We start from the raw sequence: 18,509 nt of genomic DNA, 5'->3' as shown, positions 1-18,509 counted from the left end.
CAGCTCCGAGCTGAGTCTCAGGCGGGCAGAGGAGCAGCCCTGGGGCCCTCGGGGCCAGGTGGGCTCTGCTCCACCCAGGCCAAGGCTGCACGGCCAGGTGGAGGGAGGCTTTCACTGGGACAGAGCCCCAGTGTGTGCGCGCACGCACACGTGTGCTTGTATAGGGGATCCCTGAGCGTGTGCGCACACATGCACACATGTGCCTGTATAGGGGATCCGTGTGCTTGTATAGGGGATCCCTGTGTGTGTGTGTGTGTGTGTGTGTGTGTGTGTGTGCATGCACGTGTTCGCAGAGGGGATTCCCTGCTGGGTCTGAGTTTTTTGCAGCAGTACCAGGGAGCGGGTGGGTGCAGGGTGATCTTTGAAGGGTGAGAACACTGTAAGAAGCCCAGCAAGCTTGGGGGCTGGAAACCCCATGGGCTGCAAGTTCAGGCAGGGGTCTTATCACTTGCTGGCCAGCTGCTCCTGAAGAGGCTTTTCTCAGGGAGCATTGGGTGAGGCTGCGAGAGATGGGGATGAACCGGCAGGATGGCATCGGTGGCCCCTGCTCCTCCAGGGGACCAGCTTGTCCCCTGACAGAAGCAGAGGGGACCTGGGCGTGGGGGTCCTCCCGCCTGGAGAGCACAGGGTCAGCGCAGCCTCCTGCAGCATGGGGACCTCGCTGGGCACTGGGGTGGCCCCTCTCACTGGTGTGTGTGCTCCTCCCCTTGCAGTACCTGCACATGAAGTGGCCCCTCCTCGAGGCCCCCTCCAGCACCACAGTCAAGGACACCAGGTCGCCCTCTCCAGCACACTTGGTAAGTTCTTTCCACCGTAAAGCACCAAAGTGACCCTGGCCCTCCTCATCATCTTCCTCCCTGGCACCTTCCGGAAGCTGATGGGCCAACAGAGCTTCCTCTGGTGCGGGAACAATCAGGCTGACCATGAGTTGTGTCCTGTCCACGCCCTTGAACCACGATTGGCACATCACGGGCCTGGCTGTTCACCTGGCTCTTCAGGACACCCGCTGCAGATCCTTGCCGCTGCCCTGGATCCCTCAGCCACACCTCGTGGGCACGGGGACCTTTCTGTCCTGTTGCATCTCACTCAACATTGCCTTCGCTTCTGCCTCGAAGCCACGAGGCAGCGGTTAAGGGGCTCCACAGAAGCTGCTGCAGGAAAGGATCCATTAAGACGTGTGCACAGAAGCTGGGGCTCCTCTGTGGGCCTGGGGCCCTGGGGTCCCGTCTGAGCAGGTTCCAGCTCCTCAGGACATGCCAGGGGCTGGAATCCAGGTGGAGAGGAGATGCTGCCTGAGCATCGCCCTTGCCCTGCACATTCCTGCATTTGGCTCAGTTCCGACCTTGAGACCAGGCTCCCCACAGCCAGCCAGTTGGTCTCCGCATTCTGAGTCCCAGAATCTCAGAGGGTGCGGCCAGGGACCAGGCCTTTGATGCCACCCTGTGCTAACTGTGAGGCAGACATGGGGACAGGTGATGTTTGGGAAACCTCATTCAGTAAAATTTTAAAGATACATAAAAGTAGAGCACATTGCTGGGTGTGGTGTCCACACCTGTAATCTCAGCGGCTTGGGAGGCTGAGGCAGGAGGATCTCAAGTTCAAAGCCAGCCTCAGCAAAAGCAAGGCACTAATCAACTTAGTGAGACCCCGTCTCTAAATAAAACACAAAATAGGACTGGGGATGTGGCTCAGTGGTCAAGTGCCTGAGTTCCATCCCTGGTAGCTCCCCCCAAAAAATAGAGCACATTAGGTAAGGAACCCCCATGCCCACCTACCTCAGGGTGCCTCAGAGCAAACCGGGCACTTTCCCTCTCTCACAGAACATTTCAGACGCACTGCTAATCCCCACCCATTGAAAGCTCGGTGTCCACTTGAGGAGACAGGAGATACACAGAACAGAAATGGTAGCACCCTGAGCCTGTGGGGCTGCCAGTCCTCTGGAGACCAGCCAGCGGTGGCAGAGCCTGGCAGTCCCTGCACCGTCCTGGGTGACTCTCAGATGTCACAGCATCTGCCGAGGCAGGTCAGGGGGCCACACAGGGCCCACGAGCAACCCAGACAGCCCTGGCCTGCCCACCTGGCCTGCCTGGCAGGTCCTGGGGCCTCACCACGGCAGAGCAGCCCATTGAAAAGTGCTCAGGATAGGCCGGGTTGGCAGCTCTGGCCCCAGGGTCCCTCTTGGGGTGGTGAGCATGAGGTCCGGGTGCCCTCTAGTGGCTTGAGTGACCTTGGTGGACCACACACCTCAGCCCTGAATTTCCCCCTGCCCAGCCATCCTGTGCCAGCCCCAGCACCCTGCAGCAGATCTGAGGTGTCAGGGCTGCCCTTCTCCCTTCCGTCCACCTGCGGTCTCTCCGCTCGTTGTTTCTCCTCTAGCTTCATTTATTTATTCGGCTGCTGGAGATTGAACCCCAGAGTGCTAAGCCATGTCCCAGCCCTTTTTATTTTTTTATTTCAGGACAGGTTTTCACTAAGTTGCCCAGTCTGGCCTTGAACTTGCGTCCTCCTCTCAGGCTCCTGAGTCGCTGGGATCACGGGTGTGCTGGACATGATGCCCGTGTCCAGCCTTCCCCTGCCGTGGCAGGTCTGGCTCTCTCCAGGGCTCCCCAGGCTTCCCTGGCTGCGTGTGTTTTCTGCCCACCGAGGCAGCCTGGCTGGCGCTGCCCCTGCCGCTCCAGTGCGGGCGGCTCCTGAGGGTGTGGCTCCTCTGAGCTTTTCGCCGCTGCGTTGTACTCCTACCGTGCTGGACCTGCGGGCTTTCATCCTCTTTCTAGACCCTTTGCCTCCAATAAATCGGTTCCTCGCCACTTACCATCTCAGGGTAAGTGACGGAAAGCTACGTGAAACTCCTGAACTCTCCAAGGTTCTGCCCCGGGTTGCAGCTGCACACCCGTGGCCACCGCGGAGGAGACCTTCCTTGCCTTAACTGTTGATAGAGGCCACACCGTAGTGGAGGGGACGGTTTCCTAGTGATGTCACGCTCTGCGTTCTGAGACCGCAAGGCGGAAACGGGCCTCGGGCGCTCGAGAGCCCTTGGGGAAAGGCACCTCAGCGTCAGCTTGGAATTCTGTGCGAGGAGCCTTTTGTTTTGGGGGGTGGCTTTATATATATATATATATTTTTTGATCCATTGCACACAAGTGGGGTTTTGGAGTCAGAGCTCCACGCTCCCAGGCGTGTGCACGGCAGGAGGATGGCACCTTTGAACCCCACTCCACCTCCCTCCTGTGCAGCCTCAGGCACACTGTGGCATCCCTCTGTGCCACGGTTTCCTCATCTACTAAGTGGGAGTCTCGCCCCCGCCCTCGCCCCCTCAGGGGGCACCGCCACCGCCACCAGCGGGCTGCGGCTGCCGCTGCAGTGGTTGAGAAATCGGAGGGGAGCGCACAGTTAGGTCCCGTCCAGTCAGCTAGACCAGGGGGTGATGAGCTCCCGGATTAGGTGCCAGCACAAATGCACAGATTGCAAAGGTGGCAGCGATGATGAGCCCATAGAGTTCGGCCTCTGATCCCCAGGCACATGATTTAATTGGTCTGGGCGGGGCTGGATCTTAGTTTTTAAGCTCCCTGGGGATCCTACGGGCAGAGTTGAGACTCTAAGGATTGCACTTTGCGGCTGGAGGCTGAGTGGAGGGAGGCCCTGCCGCGCCCCAGCTTCCTGGGCGTGGGCTTCGCTGGCTCCTTGAAGTCGCGGCAGGTTGGATCCTGGCTGGCTTAGAGAAATCAAGACGCTGGGCGATGGGAGTTCATTAGAAAGTCAGGGGAAATGGTCAAGAAGAGGTCTGAGCTGGGCAGGGGCGATGGCGAAAGCGCTGCCTGGGTCCCGCAGGGCTGTCCGAGGGCGGCTCGTGAGCAGCCCTCAGCGGGCAGTGGCGGGAGTTCGGCAGCGGGAGCTCTGTCGCTACCTCACTTCCACCTCAACGCCAGCTCTGAGAACCAGGAGCAGTACAGGTGTCTCCAGTATGGGATGGCTAAGCGCACTGTCCGTGGACAGACCCTGCCTGAGGCTGCTGCCCCTGCCCCCTCCCCTCTCCTGGGGGCGCTGCGCCTGACCAGGCCTTGCAGCACCCAACAGAGACCACACCGTGGGGCTCAGTCACCCACCCTGCGCCTGTCGGGCTGTGCGAAGGGAGGAGTGGGGAACCAGCACCCAGCGCACCTTGAAGAGCACCCGGCCTCAGGCCCTTCCTCCTGCAGCTGGCGGACAGCCTGTGTCCACAGCCAGGTGGCCATGACCCGAGCTGGGCAGCCCCGAAGGCCGAGAGGTGTGGAGGTGGTTGGCGGGCCCCGGGCCACACCCACGGTCTCTGGTGCTTGCCCGCCGGGCCCTGGGTGTTCTCTGCGGAACGCGCTGTCTCGGTTTTTGCGATATGGATAGGCTGAGACTTCCCCAATCTTCAGGTTCCGGTTCCTTCTTGAACAACAAAGTGGGAAGGAAATCAAGCCACACCTTCAGCACTCTGCTTAGAACATCTCCGCTAAATCTCGAATCCATTGCTCAGCCTTCCACCTGCCGCGCACACTGGAACATATGTCCGCTGCCAGTCAGGGCCTTGCCCCCGTGTGGCCAGTGTCGCAGAGTCCTGCCAGTGTCCAGCACACGTCCCTTCTCTGCTTCTGAATCCCCACTACACACACCTTCATCCTCCGCGAGTGAGCAACAGCCCGTTTAAGACACACACACACCCAGCCCTTATGAGACAGTCTTGCAGTTACTGAGGCTGGCCTTGAACTCGTGCCTCAGCCTCATGAGTAGCTGGGACTGCAGGAGGGCACCACTGCACTCGGCACTTTTTTAAGTAAAAAGAACATAACAAAAAAATTTTAAAAGCTAATTAATTCTAGGTTGCAAATTGGGATTGTGCTGTCATTCAATATTCTTTTCTGTATTTTCCAAAAGATATTTTTGGAAATGTTTGAGGACTTGATACATTGTCAGCTATTTCCGTGACAAGTGCTGTGTAACGAACAGTTCCATGACTTGCAAACACAGATGCTTCTGTTTCCCTGATTTTTTGTTGGTGCATTATAGCTGTACCTAATGATGCACAGTCGTACATGCGCACCATATAACAACACAATTTGTCCAACATCATCCCTGCACTTGCAACAAGCACTTCTGTTTCCAGGCCGAAGGGTCAGCGGGAGTGGGTCTTGTAGGGTCAGGTGAGGTTCAGCTTCCCTCCTCGTGGCTCCCACTCCAGAGCCACTTCTGACGTGTCAGACACACGCGAAGGAAACATCTCCAACACTTTGCCTCCCGCCCGTTCGTGGCCCCTTGGTCAGAACACGACGTAAGACGGCCTAATACCAATGGCAAGGGAAGGAAGGGTTACAAATAACTCATGAACACTCACTCATGGCCCTACATCTTGACTTATCAGTCTCCTTCAGCATTTAGAATTCTTTCTGGAACATTCTCTGAACAGTAATGAGTTCTGGCAAGTGTGAACAACCATGCTCCTTTCTGCCCTGCGTCAGAGCCTTGGGCGGGGTCAAGGTCAGAGCTCCCTGCCGTCTCCTGGGCACTAGGAAGACCCTCTGGCAGTGCCTCACGGTCCTTCTGCACCAGGACCAAGACTCGCCCTCTTGTGTGGGTCTTGGAACCAGCCCAGGGGCTCCTTAGGCCCAAGATCCAGCCCCACCCCAGAGGCTGCTGATGGAACTCGGTGTGGACTGAGTGTAGGGTTGGAGGCGCCCCCTGCGAGTCCACCTGGCTTCAGGACAGTGGCGATCAAGCCTTCAGCAGCCATCAGAAGCCTCTGGACGCTCACTGACACACAAATCCACCTGGTAGAGTGCTTGTCTCCATGAGCAGGGCCCTGGACTGGTCCCCAGGACTACAACACACACACGTGCGCACACACTCACACTCACACTCACTCTCACACACACACTCTCCTGGACTCCACTCCCAGGGTTTGAGTCCCATCCCAGTAAGTCCCAGGGGACGCAGCTGCTGCTGAACCGGGACGTGGCGGAACTGGCGGGGGGGCCGCGGTCTGCGCTCGCGATGGCCGCGCTCTGTTTTAGTGTGCGGGCGTCACCCGGCCATCTCAGACGCAGAGTGCAGAGCTTGAGTCTCAGTGCTGGTCGCCAAGCCGGTGCCGGAAGCTCTCTGGGGACTGGCTTCTCCCTGCCGCCGCTGCAGCCTCAGCCGGAGCTGCTTAGCATGCCACTTCTCAAGTAAGACGCTCCCTGGCCTTTCCCCTTCGAGACTGCCTCGGAGCTGGGTGTGCTGGTGTGCGCGTGCGATCCCCACTACTGTGGACTCTGAGGAAGAGGACAGACGCTCAGGGCCAGCCTGGACAACTCAGCAGGACTCTGCCCCAAAAGCAAAAAGGGCTGGGGACGTAGCTCAATGGTACAGCACCCCTGGCTTCGATCCCCAGTGCTGAAAACACACGACTTCTCTACCTTCTCAACAGTAGAGCAGTGTAGACCCAGAAGCCCTGAAACACCTGCAGGGCTGATTCCGAGGCTGAGCACACAGTAGTAACTTCTTGGTATGATTTTCTAACTCTCAGATAAATTTACAAAGATAATGCAGGGAATGCCTAAACTCCTTTTATCCAGGGGCAGATTTCACCCCTGGACCCGCCGCTCCGCCCTGCCCACCTCCCTACACGTATGTGTTTTGTCGAGTCACTTGGAGACGGTGGCCCCTTTATCACTAACTACTTGAGTTGTGTTTCCTTAGGACAGAGACACCCTTGTCACAGAGCCACAGTACAGTTGCAGAATCAAGGCAGAAACGCTATCCTTTCTCCTTACCTAACCCCAGGTAGATTGAGAGGTCGGTGAGTGTCAGATGGTGGCCGAGACCTCCTGCCGGGCTGGTGTCTTCCTGGGCCCCTGCACGGCAGCGTGTGAGTCCTCGGTCTCCAGCCCAGCTCCTTGCCCTCCCCTGCTTTGCTTGGCCTTCACAGGTGCCGGCCGGCCATCTTCCCGAGTGCCCCTCCCGGCCTTCCTGGGTCTCCTCCCAGTCAGGCCGTGCACTCTGGCCAAGAGCAGCAGGGGCTGGGTTGGGCCCGGTCCTGCTGTGTCCCTTGGCTGCGGCGACTTGGTTCGGGAGTGTCTGCTACCATCGTCTCCTTGGGGATCCATAAGTGTTTTGTGAGGTGCTTGTGGCCTGCAGAGGCCACAGCTTAGCTGGTAGCGGTGACCTAGTCCGATCCCTCTGTTTCTACTGCTGAGCTTTAGCCTCTTTGAAATTCTTATCCACATCTCCCCGCTCATCGACCTCTGCATACAGCAGAATCGACATTGTGGAAAGTCAGATTTGTGGCATTGGTAACACTGATGAAAAAGCTGGTGGCCAGCCGTGGTGTCCATGCCCGTGATCCCATTGAGCCTGAGGCAGGAGGCTTGCAAGTTCAAGGCCAGCCTAGGCAAGTTAGGGAGACCCTGTTTCGCAATAAAAAACAGAAAGTGGGGTGTGGCCCAGTGGCAGAGCCCTCTCGGGAGGAGATAAGAGTTGCGTCGTGGCCCCCAGGAGAACATCTCTCCACTGGTAGCAGATGATCGGCTGTGCGGGGACAGACAGATGTCTTCCTCAGGTAGAGCCACCAGCCCAATGGCCTGTGTCCCCCCACGGGGCAGCCGGTTGTCACGCCTGTGGCTTCCTTGGAGGCTTACTGCCTGAGCGGCAAACCTTTTCCTCTGACCCCTGAAGCTGGCCCAGTGAAGGCCTCACCGCACGTCAGGTGGCCGGGAGCCCTGCAGAGTTGCCTTCCCCTGGCTTCAGTGAGTCCTGAGGGGCGGGAAGGGGGCCACATGCTGGGGAGCCAGGGGCTTAAAGAGCTTTGGCTTGGGCAGTTCTAGACACAGATGGACTGGAAGCAGTTGGTCCACGCGACTGCAGGAAGGAACCGTGCCCCAGAGGGCTCTGAGGTCTGAGGCGCTCTCTCTGGGTGCACACACCTGGACTGGGTCGCTGGTGAGCAAGCATGCGCTCCTGCCCATTTATTCTGTGGACGTCCTGTCCCTGTGGGCCCCACCCTGGTCAGCCTCTAGAGGAGTCAGGGCTTATCTGCCTCCAGCCCCTCCCAGCTCACTTCTTGGGCCGTGGCGCCACCTGGCGGGCAGCGGTGGTAACTCAGCGTGTGGGCTCCAGGTGGGCTCCAGGCGGGCTACCCGTGCTCAGTGGGGTTTGCACTGCAGACAAGGCCAAGCTCAACACCACGTGGCAGGCAGGACTTCTGACACTGCAAACTGCTTTTCGTGGCCCCAGATGACCTAGACAAATATCACCTAGCACCTGCTGGACGGCAGGAGGAATGCCAAAATGATGAGTGGGTTCAGCGGTGACTGTGTTCTCTAAACGCTTTTTGATGTCGTTTGTAGTTCTGTCTTAGAAAATGTGTGCTATTCAAAGCATATTTTTAATTTTTTCCGTTTTCTTAGTTTTTCCACCTACCTATATTTAGTTGTAGATGGACACAATACTTTTATTTTATGCAGTTATTTTTACGGGGCGCTGAGGATGGAACCAAGTGCCTCACACGTGCTAGGCAAGCCCTCCACCACGCAGCTGCAACTCCAGCCCCTTCCGTATATTTTTATTGGTGCATTAGAGTTGGCATAATGGTGGGATTCATTGTCACATGCACACAATATAACAATACAATTTGGCCAACGTCATCAAAGCATATGTGTTTACGTAATAGTAAAATTGGAAAATATAGAGATGGAAATAATTTAAAAATCACTCATGCACTGGGGTTGTGGCTCAGTGGTACAGCACTTGCCGAGCGTGGGTGAGGCACTGGGTTCCATCCTCGGCACCATATAAAAAAAGAGAAAATATATAAAGGTTAAGTTACTTTTAAAAATCAAAATCACTCAGTCCTATCTCCAGCATAACTACTATTTATATTTTGGTGTGCTCCTATTTAGGGTTTGTTTTTTTGTTGTTGTTTTGTTTTGTACTGGGGGTCAAACCCAGAGGTGCTTTATCACTGAGCCGCCACCCCAACTTCTTTTTTCAAACAGCGTCTCACTAAGTTGCTGAGTCTGGCTTCAAACTTGTGATTTTCCTGCATCAGGCTCCCAAGTCACTGGAATTACAAGTGTGCACCGCACACCTGCTAGTCTATTTTTTAAATCATAGTTTGTGCATTTTTTTTAACTGTTGTCTGTAAAGCCAGCAACTCATGAAGGAAGCTGAGGTATGAGGATCTCAAGTTCAAGGCCATCCTCTGCAACTTAGCAAGTCTCTGTCTCAAAATAAAAGACAGGCCTGGGGATGTAGCTCAGTGGCAGAGCGCGCTTTGTACAAGGCCCTGGGTTCAATCCCCAGCACTTAAAAAAAATTGTCCTGTATAATTTTTACTTTTATCACTCACTTTCTCTGGTAATTCTGCATTTATTATACCAAAAGTCATTCATTTGACCAAGTTGTTTCCAAGAAACCCAAATACATCATTTAGATGCATTGAGATTCTAGAAAGTGATCTTAGAATTATGTCTTATACTTTCATTTGTATCATATGTTCCCGTATATAGCGACATCGTCAACAGCCAGTAAGTGAACAGGTGACGGCAGTAAGAAGGAAATGTTTTAAACTGTTGTGCAGCATCACAGGAGCCCACTCCAGAGGGGACAGGAAGGAGTTCAGGTGGAGTGTGCTCCCACCAGCAGGTCCTGTGACCCCGCCTGGTGACTGTTCTCTGCCGCTCCTCTGCTCAGCCTGCTGAAAACACAGCCAGGCGATTGTCGGCAGGGGCGCCTAGGAAGCGCACAGCTCACGGTTGACCCGAGCATCAAACAGCCATCCTATAAAAGGAGTAAAGGCTTGGAATCCACAGAATGAGAGATTCAAACAGGCATAATGCTGTCTGGAGTTCTAGCCCCAGGGCCCCTCCAGATATCTCTTTTACAAATTTCTTTTTATTAAACAAATCTCCTCCACTTATAACTTGTTCACCTTTAAAAAAAAAAAAAAAAAATGGATGTCGCTGGGTGTGGTGTCACATGCCTGTATCCAAGTGACTCCAGGCTGAGGATTCCAAGTTCAAGGTCAGCCTCAGCCACTTACTGAGACCCTGTCTCAAAAGAAAAAGTAAAACTGGGCATGTAGCTCAGTGGTAAAGCAACCTGGGCTCAGTCCCCCCGCCAATAGAGCAATAACTGTCCCTTCTCTCTGACATGCTTGCTCGGGTCCTGGGGAGGCAGCTAGTGTGGGGAAAGCAGTCTGGTTTTGGCAGAGCCTCCCAGGGCAAGGGAAGCCCACTTCTGCTGCTGGCTTACTGTGTCTGGGTCACCTAACCTTCCTGATGTTTCCTCCTGTCCACGTCGGGGTGATGCAGCTTCTTACCAGGTGGGAGGAGGGCTGGATCCCTTTCAGAGTCAGGGTGGGTGATCTGATCCTGTGGCTTCCTCCTCTCCAGGGCTGTGATGAGGACAGAAGGGAATGTCACAGGGAAATACCTGGCATGCATTCGACTCAGAAAGTAAGAGCTAACTTACTCCCTTCTCCCAGGCAACTGGTCATAGTCCTTCTTTTCTGTCTTTCAGTCTAATAAAGTCCCTGTTGTTCAGCACCCACATCACATGCACCCATTGACGCCCCTCATCACCTACAGCAGCGACCACTTCTCCCCCGGCTCCCCTCCCACACACCTCTCTCCGGAGATTGATCCAAAGACAGGTGAGGCATCTGCACGAAGGCACTGCTCCTGCAGGCTCTTCCTCTGGGGACATCACAGCCTCAGATGAGGCAGACCTGCATCCAGCTGGCGTCCCCGGCTTGCAGGAGTCTCGTGGCCCACCCGCTCCTCGAGCCTGCTCCCCACAGTGAACATCCAGTTGGCTCTGTCAAAGTCCGGCCAGCTGCAGGCTCTGCCTCCCTAACCAGAACCTGTGCCCTCGACTGGCTGCTTTCAGGGAGAGTCCTTGGCAGCAGTGCAGGTGTAGTGCAGGCAGGAGTCATTGTGCACCTGCTGTCCACCCGCGGAGCCACCGTCTCCACCACAGTCCTGCAGAACCGTCACAGCACGCAGCCGGTCCGGAGCCACCTTGGGAGAAATAACAACTCCGAGAGTTGCAGATAATGAGGGCAAACGTGGAACAGAGTTTGGGGGCCAGGGTGGGCTACCTCACTCAAGCCAGGCCTCGAGTTCCAGCCCCAGCACCACAGACCCAAACGATAAAGTCCAGAGTTTCTTTCTCTGGAAATGAGGCAGATTTTCTAAAAGTCAGTTAACCAATGACTCCGGACGCCAGGTCTCTGTCAGGAGTGCCTGATGCTCTTAAAGACGCTGGTGGTGTCTGTCCAGTGGCCGGAGCGACTGCTGCCCAGAGACAGGCCCAGGCAGATGGAGAGCAGATGAGTTAGTCCCACCTCCCTGGGGTCCTTGACAGGCTGGCCCGGGCCCCAGGGGTGGAAGAGAGCCATGGGGCAGGGGCACCCTCCAGCTGGGGAGGGTCCGTGGTGCCTTTTACGTTGTGGGGTGGGTGAGGCAACGGTCTAACGCCGAGCTCTCTGAAGCAGGAATCCCCCGGCCCCCTCACCCACCCGAGCTGTCGCCCTACTACCCGCTGTCTCCTGGAGCTGTCGGACAGATCCCCCATCCCCTCGGCTGGCTTGTCCCACAGTAAGGAACCTGTGGCCTTCCTGCCTCGCTCCCGCCCATCCTCCCCCAGCCCCTCTCCCCCCATGAACTTTACCAAGATCTGCGCAGACGTCCTTGTTCCTGGCCCCTGCAGGCAAGGACAGCCCGTGTACTCCCTTCCTCCCGGTGGCTTCCGGCACCCGTACCCTGCCCTCGCCGTGAACGCCTCCATGTCCAGGTGAGTCCTGGGCTGGGCCTCGAGCTTGCAGCCACACGCAGGAGACGCCTGTGCCTTGTCAGCTCCCACCTCGAGCCCCCTCCCCAACCCCAGGAAGATGGAGACCACAGGTCACTGAGCCCGGCCCTCCCCTCCTGCCTCCCTCCCAGCATTGCAGCCCAGAAGCATTGAGAGTATGGCACACGCACGAGGCCATGGGCTGGAATTCAATTCTTGAGATGTTGTAGGAGAGGAGGTCGTTCAAAGCAGTTTCTGTCCCACTGGAGATGAGTCCTCCAATGGCGGAGGGAGTACAACCCCTGCAGGAGCCAGCTCCTCCTGCACCCTGGCCTCTGACCCCAAGCAGGTTCTGCTTTTTGTTTCTGTTTTTGATACCAGGGATTGAACCAGGGGTGCTTTACCACACAGCCACGTCCCAGTCCTTTCCATTTTTTTTTTATTTTGAGACAGTGTTTCACTAAGTTGCTTAGGGCCTCCCAAAGTTGCTGAGGCTGGCTGTGAATTCTTGATCCTCCCACCTGAGCCTCCTGAGTCTGGGTTGACGGCCTGCGCCACCACACCCAGCAACTTCAGTGTTTTTCAGTCCACCTGTGTCTGGCACCGGAGTTGGGTGACCTTCGTGTTGGGGCCGAGGAGTGTCCTTATGTGCTCCCAGACCTGGTTTTCCAGAAGACGACCTTTCACTCTCCATCTCTGCCCAGCAGAGGCCGCTGGCGCCTCGGGCCTGGGCAGCAGCCATGGGCCGGCCGGGTGGCGCGCTCAGTCTGTTCCTCTTCGCTTCTCCCGTGCCCAGCCTGGTCTCCAGCCGGTTCTCCCCTCACGTGGTGGCCCCCGCCCATCCCGGCCTGCCCACCTCAGGGATCCCCCACCCGGCCATCGTGTCCCCCATCGTGAAGCAGGAGCCAGCAGCACCCAGCCTGAGCCCCGCGGCCAGCGCGTGAGTCAGGGCCGCCTGGGAGGGGACTGCGGTTGGCTCCCCCGACCGCCAGCCCCGCGCCCCGTCTTGTTCCCCTCCTCCCAGACGGCCTACACCTGAAGGACAGGGGTGCGGGCGGGCCCTAGAGGCTGAGAGAGGGCCCGGCTGGCTTCCAGCTCCCCTTCCCTGCCCTGCAGTGTCCACGCCTGTGAGGCCGGGAGAGCAGAAAGGTCGCTCAAGGACTCCTGGCGGCCGTGGCAGAGCTGAGAGCCAAGGCCCCTACCTTCCTGGTCCTGGGGGAGGGGCGGCTCGGCTCGCCCGCCCTCTGCCCCTTGGTCAGGAGATGACCGGGTGACTCTGCAGAGAGCTCGGCTGTGGGGTCGTCCTGAGGTTGGGAACTGCAGGAGGAAGAGGCGCGGGGGTCGCCTGGGAGCAGCATGGGCGGCCGGGGCGCGTGCTGACCTGCAGCCGCCTGCCCCCCAGGAAGTCCCCCGTCTCCGTGAAGAAGGAGGAGGAGAAGAAGCCCCACGTGAAGAAGCCTCTGAACGCCTTCATGCTGTACATGAAGGAGATGAGGGCCAAGGTCGTGGCCGAGTGCACCCTGAAGGAGAGCGCAGCCATCAACCAGATCCTGGGCAGAAAGGTGAGGCCCGCCCGCTGTGCCCACGCCCGCCCGCGCGCCCCCGTCACACCTCTGGCCCTCTCTCCCCAGTGGCACAACCTGTCTCGAGAAGAACAGGCCAAGTACTACGAGCTGGCCCGGAAAGAGCGGCAGCTGCACTCCCAGCTCTACCCGACCTGGTCAGCTCGGGACAACTACGTGAGTGCCCCCGGGCAGGGGAGGCCCAGCGCCCAGGAGCTCATCTACAGGGGCAGAGAGAAGAACGTGACTCTGTGTATTGAGGACTCTTAGACAAGGGGGAGGGTCACACGTCTCCAAAAATAAGAAAGCCGTTTTAATTCTCAGGAGGCCCAGGAGGTAGCCTGAGGACAGACTTAGCTGGTGCCCTTCCCTTTTGAACTGGACTCCACCTCTGATCTCCTAACCTGGGCACAGTGCTGGGTCCAAAGGTTCCTGAGCCATGGGCTCCTGTCCAGGTCGCAGAGACCGGTGCCTGGGCCTCGGGGGGTCTGTAAGCTCCCTGCACTGGACAGGGTCATGGAGACCAGTGCGTGGGCCTCGGGGGGGGGGGGTCTGTAAGCTCCCTGCACTGGACAGGGTCATGGAGACCAGTGCCTGGGCCTCGGGGGGTCTGTAAGCTCCCTGCACTGGACAGGGTCATGGAGACCAGTGCGTGGGCCTCGGGGGGGGGCGGTCTGTAAGCTCCCTGCACTGGACAGCTCATACGTGTGTCCCTTCTGCTTCCTCTATGACAAGAGGATTCAGAGCGGTGTCTCAATGGGACCCTTCAGAAGAGACCAAGGACCACTATTCTAGGGACAGAGATGGGAAACCAGCCTGGAGGAGCGTGGGTCCTTCCAAGGATGGTGCCCGGGCCAGGGGAGGCAGCGTCTGAGTGGGAAGGCAGGCCGGCTCCCGGCCTCAGTGGGTGTCCCTGCCCTGGGCCCCTGCTGGGCTGCTGCCACTCCCGCACTGCCCTGGCTTAGCTCTTCCTCTGCTGTATTTTTCAGGGTAAGAAAAAGAAGAGGAAGCGAGAAAAGCAGCTGTCACAGGCACAGACGCAGCAGCAAGTGCAGGAGGCTGACGGTGGGTCCTCGGGCCTCCTCTCTGTCCCCTCCCAAGGGCTCCGTGTGGCCTCTGCCCCTAGCTGCCTCTGGTGCACTTGGGCGGGGCTACAGTCACTTGTTCACAGGTGACCAGCTGAGGATCTTAGCGAACTGCAGGTGGAGCTGCCCTGCAGAGTCCCGCCAACACGTCTCAGTTGGCTGAGTGGCTTCTTGGGGCTGGGTTCTAGGGTCAGTGCAGAAGGCAAAGGTGGACATGGTGCAGTCGTCCTGGCAGCGCCCTCCGGAAGCAGCCGGCACAGACTGCATGCCGCCCGTCCGTGGACCCAGTGGGTCGGGCCCCACATTCCTCTGGCTGACCCCCAGAAGAAAGGGCCTGGTTTAAGAGCTGCTTAGTGATTCTTAGCCCAGAATCTCACCTGGCACAGAGGGGCCCCTCTGGGACGGGTGTCCAGCCGCACACCCTGGTGCCGCTGCTGGCACAGCCTGCATCGGCTGGCACCACCCGCAGGGCTCTGCTGCCCTTGCCCCTCCTGCCGGGACTTCCCCTGGTCTCTTAAGATTTGTGCACCACCCCCGAGGGCACCATAACTTAGCCAAATCGAGTGGCGAGGCCTCCGGGAAGTCAGAGGAAGGAGGCAGGGTGGCGCCTGAGCTGTCCCCGCCAGGTCTCGCTGGGCCTGTCAGCCCTGGAAGGCCTGGGCTGTGGCGGCAGCTTCTCACCACGGCATCCTGTTTCCAAAGTACGGCTGTCCTGCAGTGTCCGTGGGACTCGGTTCCGAGACCCGCCTGCCCGCTCTGCTCTGCAGACACCGGGTCCCTCAGGAAGCCCACACCGGCACGCCTGGTGTAAAACGGCCCCCACCCTCCCGTACGCTTTACGTCATCTGACGTGCGACATCCAGCAAGGCGACTGCCTGTGTGTGGTGGCCGCACCGCCTGCTCGGGCAGGGCAGCGGAGAGGCGTCTGGTGCTGGGTGCGGTGCAGTACTCGGCAGAGTATTTCCTGTCGCCGGTGGTGCAGCGCACAGACGCGGAGCTGGGCACACTGAGGGCCCCGCTCTGCCCGCCTGGCTGCTGCTGCTCACGCTCTCACCTTTGCCCCTAGGCGCTCTGGCCTCCAAGAGCAAGAAGCCATGTGTCCAGTACCTGCCTCCCGAGAAGCCCTGTGACAGTCCTGCGTCCTCCCATGGCAGCATGCTGGACTCCCCTGCCACCCCGTCCGCTGCCTTGGCCTCGCCAGCCGCCCCTGCGGCCACCCACTCGGAACAGGCCCAGCCCCTCTCCCTCACCACCAAGCCCGAGACCCGAGCCCAGCTGGCTCTCCATTCAGCAGCCTTCCTTTCTGCCAAGGCCGCGGCCAGCTCCTCTGGCCAGATGGGCAGCCAGCCGCCCCTCCTGTCCCGGCCCCTGCCCCTGGGGTCCATGCCTGCAGCTCTGCTGACCTCTCCCCCGTCCTTCCCTGCCACACTGCACGTCCACCAGGCCCTCCCTGTGCTACAGGCCCAGCCTCTTTCCTTGGTCACCAAGTCCGCCCACTAAGCTGCCCTGTGACTCATCAAGGAGAAACAATTCAGAAGGAAAAAAAGGAAACTTTATTGGTCAATATTTGACCACTTGGACTGTTCAGTAGAGTGACTGGTACCAACAGCACTTTACGTCTGTAGATGTGACCGTAGCTGAACTTCAGGCTTTTTTAAAAAAACAAAACAAAACAAAACAACAACAACAAAAAAATCTTCACAAGAAAGAATTCGTTAGTAGCGTTGCTCTCCTGTGCTGCGGTGGGTGCGCTGGGCAGGAGCTGCCCGGCCGCCGCCCCTTCCTGCTCCTGGCTGCCCACTCTCTCCTCACCTCCGTGTCCCCCCCACCCCATGGTCACCATTGCCCAGAGGGCTGGCCCAGGGCCTCCATCGGGACGTCCTGCCCCTCCTGATGCCCGGCTCCAGTTCTCCTCACAAGCTCAGCCCCGGGTGGCTCTCCACTGTCCTCCAGGAAGGCTGGGACCTCCTCCGAAGACACCTTGGCCTGATCTGTTTCCACCAGCACCCTGCTCCCGCCCGGGCTCTGGGCACTGAGGACCCTACAGCCCCCCAGCCAAGGGGACAAGCTCCTCTAGACGTCCCCACCCCTGCACTGAGAGGGACTCCGGGGCCTGCCACTTCCCCAGGGAAGAGGTCCATGTCCCCCCGCCCAGCTGCTGTCGCCTGGGCCCTCGCCAGCACAATCTGCCAAAGCCGGAAGTTCCTCTGCCCTACCCATCACCTCACGTGCTTTTTCTGTGTGTACTTCGTTTTGTTTTTATGTTTTTTGGAGAAATTTAAACTCCCAATTGTTTATTTTCACAAAAGAAAATAAAATTGCAGTTGCAAGACCTTCTGAACATTCCTTCCTGTGGAATGGAGCCCTGGTCAAACCACGCCATGTCCACCTGAAGCAGGCCCAGCAGGATGGGAACACCAACCCGCCTGCAGTCCCAGATGCGCCTGGGCCAGGCAGTGCTGCAGTGCGGACCATGGCCAGCCTCCACGGCCAGCCTGCCAGCTGGAGGTCTCTGCCTCTGCTCTGGCCCCTGTCTTGGCTCACACTGTGCAGGACACCCTCTGCGGGCTTCCCCCGGCAGCTGGCGCTGGGGTTAATATTTGGGGGAACAGCTTTATTGAGACCTGATTCATTTATCTAAAGTTACAATTCGCCAATTTAAAATAGCGAACAGGGCTGGGGTGTGACTCAGGGCAGAGCACTTGCCTAGCACACAGAGGCCCTGGGTTCAAGCCCCAGCGTCACAAGGAAAAAAAAGACAGTTTTGATGGTTTTTAGTATGTTCAGTGTGGAATATTTTAGAACATTTTAATCACCCCAAAAAGAAGCCCTATACCCTTTAAAAGTCATCCTCGTCGCGCCGTGGGCTAATTTGCCCTGTGGTGTCTCTCAGAAGAGCTACTGTGAACTGGCCCTGTGCTGAGGGGGCTCCGGGGCAGGGTCGTGGGTGTGGGCAGCATGTCTTTCACAGCATACTTTGCCCTGCAGGTGGTCTGATGCCTAGGTGCCCACCAGTGACCAAGAGGCCCTCTCATGGGAATCGGGTTTATACCGGCAGATGCCCTGTGGCTCTGTTCTGGCCTGTGCCCGTCTCCACCACAACAGCCAATCTCCAGAACAGCCCAACCCTAAAAGGAATTAGGTCGGGAATGACGGAGCAGCAGACAAGACAGTGCTAGAAGCAGTGTGCGCTTCATGGATCAGGGAAGAGGGCAGCAGAGCCCACAGGAAAAGGCCAGCCATTGGGACACTTGGCTCAGCCTGGGCCAGGAGCAAGAGAGAAGTCGAAGGACCGCAGGCGGAGGGCTCCCTGGGGCCGAGCGTGTTGCCTACATGGGTCTCCCCGGCCAGTTCTGGCAGGGGGCCTTGGGTCTCCCGTGGCCAGTGCTGGCGGGGGGACTGAGAGCAGGAATACGCTCGGAGCTGGGCAGTCACACCAACTGAGGCGGCTCTGAGGTGCCTGGGCAGCAGGAGCATGGTGTGGGTCAGGGGCAGGTGGCTGAGCTGGACGCCCTTCTGAGTCACACCACCGTGCTGTGAACTCTCACCCTGATGGCTGTCACGCCCAAGCAGACTGGCCAGTCAGACTCAGATCTGTTGAACTGTCCCTATTACCTGAACTTCTACAGGGAAATGTTTGTCAGGAAGCTGCTGCGTAGGGCAGATTTCAGGATGGGCCACATTGAGGACCTGGGGTGAGGCGGGAAACTAGAAGCTGTGCAGGATGACTAGGCCCTACCTCTAGGAGGAGGAAGTAAAACACTCCAAACAGGTGCGAGGCCACTAAACTGCGAACTTCACTGCCTGTGGGCACACACGCACATACACGTTTGAGGGTGCCCCAGCCTCATTCCCTATAGTTCCCCTTGCTGCTCTTTGACAAGTCTGGTCTTCAGACTTCCACAAAAATCCCAGGTTCCCACCCACCTGCAGGCCATTGCATGTGCTGTAACACCTGTCTTCCCTTCAGCCTCACCTGGGACCTATCTACAACCTGCAACCCCGGGCTCCAAGATTCCCCTCCTTAATGGATCCCTACTTCCCACTCTTTCCTTCCTGGCAGTTCTTGGAA

General features: G+C 58.0%; 1 protein-coding gene and 1 long non-coding RNA gene across 4 annotated transcripts in view; one reads left to right on the top strand and one right to left on the bottom strand.

Moving 5' to 3' along the window:
• Positions 1–16,769, top strand: part of Tcf7l1 (transcription factor 7 like 1) — a 111,571-nt gene extending 94,802 nt beyond the window's left edge. For 2 of the 3 annotated variants that reach the window (XM_047522770.1, XM_047522768.1), the window contains 9 exons: positions 714–797; positions 10,519–10,651; positions 11,492–11,597; positions 11,710–11,793; positions 12,587–12,730; positions 13,193–13,352; positions 13,422–13,529; positions 14,342–14,417; positions 15,504–16,769. In XM_047522770.1, coding sequence (XP_047378726.1) covers positions 714–797; positions 10,519–10,651; positions 11,492–11,597; positions 11,710–11,793; positions 12,587–12,730; positions 13,193–13,352; positions 13,422–13,529; positions 14,342–14,417; positions 15,504–15,937 — 1,329 coding nt within the window. In that variant the 3' untranslated portion in view covers positions 15,938–16,769. The remainder of the gene's footprint in view (positions 1–713; positions 798–10,518; positions 10,652–11,491; positions 11,598–11,709; positions 11,794–12,586; positions 12,731–13,192; positions 13,353–13,421; positions 13,530–14,341; positions 14,418–15,503) is intronic. The other variant, XM_047522769.1, reaches the window with a different exon arrangement.
• On the bottom strand, positions 9,499–10,842 carry LOC124963200 (uncharacterized). The gene is made up of 3 exons (XR_007104679.1): positions 10,624–10,842; positions 10,319–10,393; positions 9,499–9,777 (listed from the first exon to the last, which is right to left on the bottom strand). It is a non-coding gene; the product is annotated as an uncharacterized LOC124963200 (long non-coding RNA).
• Positions 16,770–18,509: the final 1,740 nt, after the last annotated feature.

The sequence above is a fragment of the Sciurus carolinensis genome, chromosome 13 (assembly GCF_902686445.1).
Source record: "Sciurus carolinensis chromosome 13, mSciCar1.2, whole genome shotgun sequence".
In the NCBI taxonomy this organism is placed as follows: Eukaryota; Metazoa; Chordata; class Mammalia; order Rodentia; family Sciuridae; genus Sciurus; species Sciurus carolinensis.
Note: the sequence above shows the minus strand (reverse complement) of the source record. Positions and strands in the feature narration are given on the sequence as shown.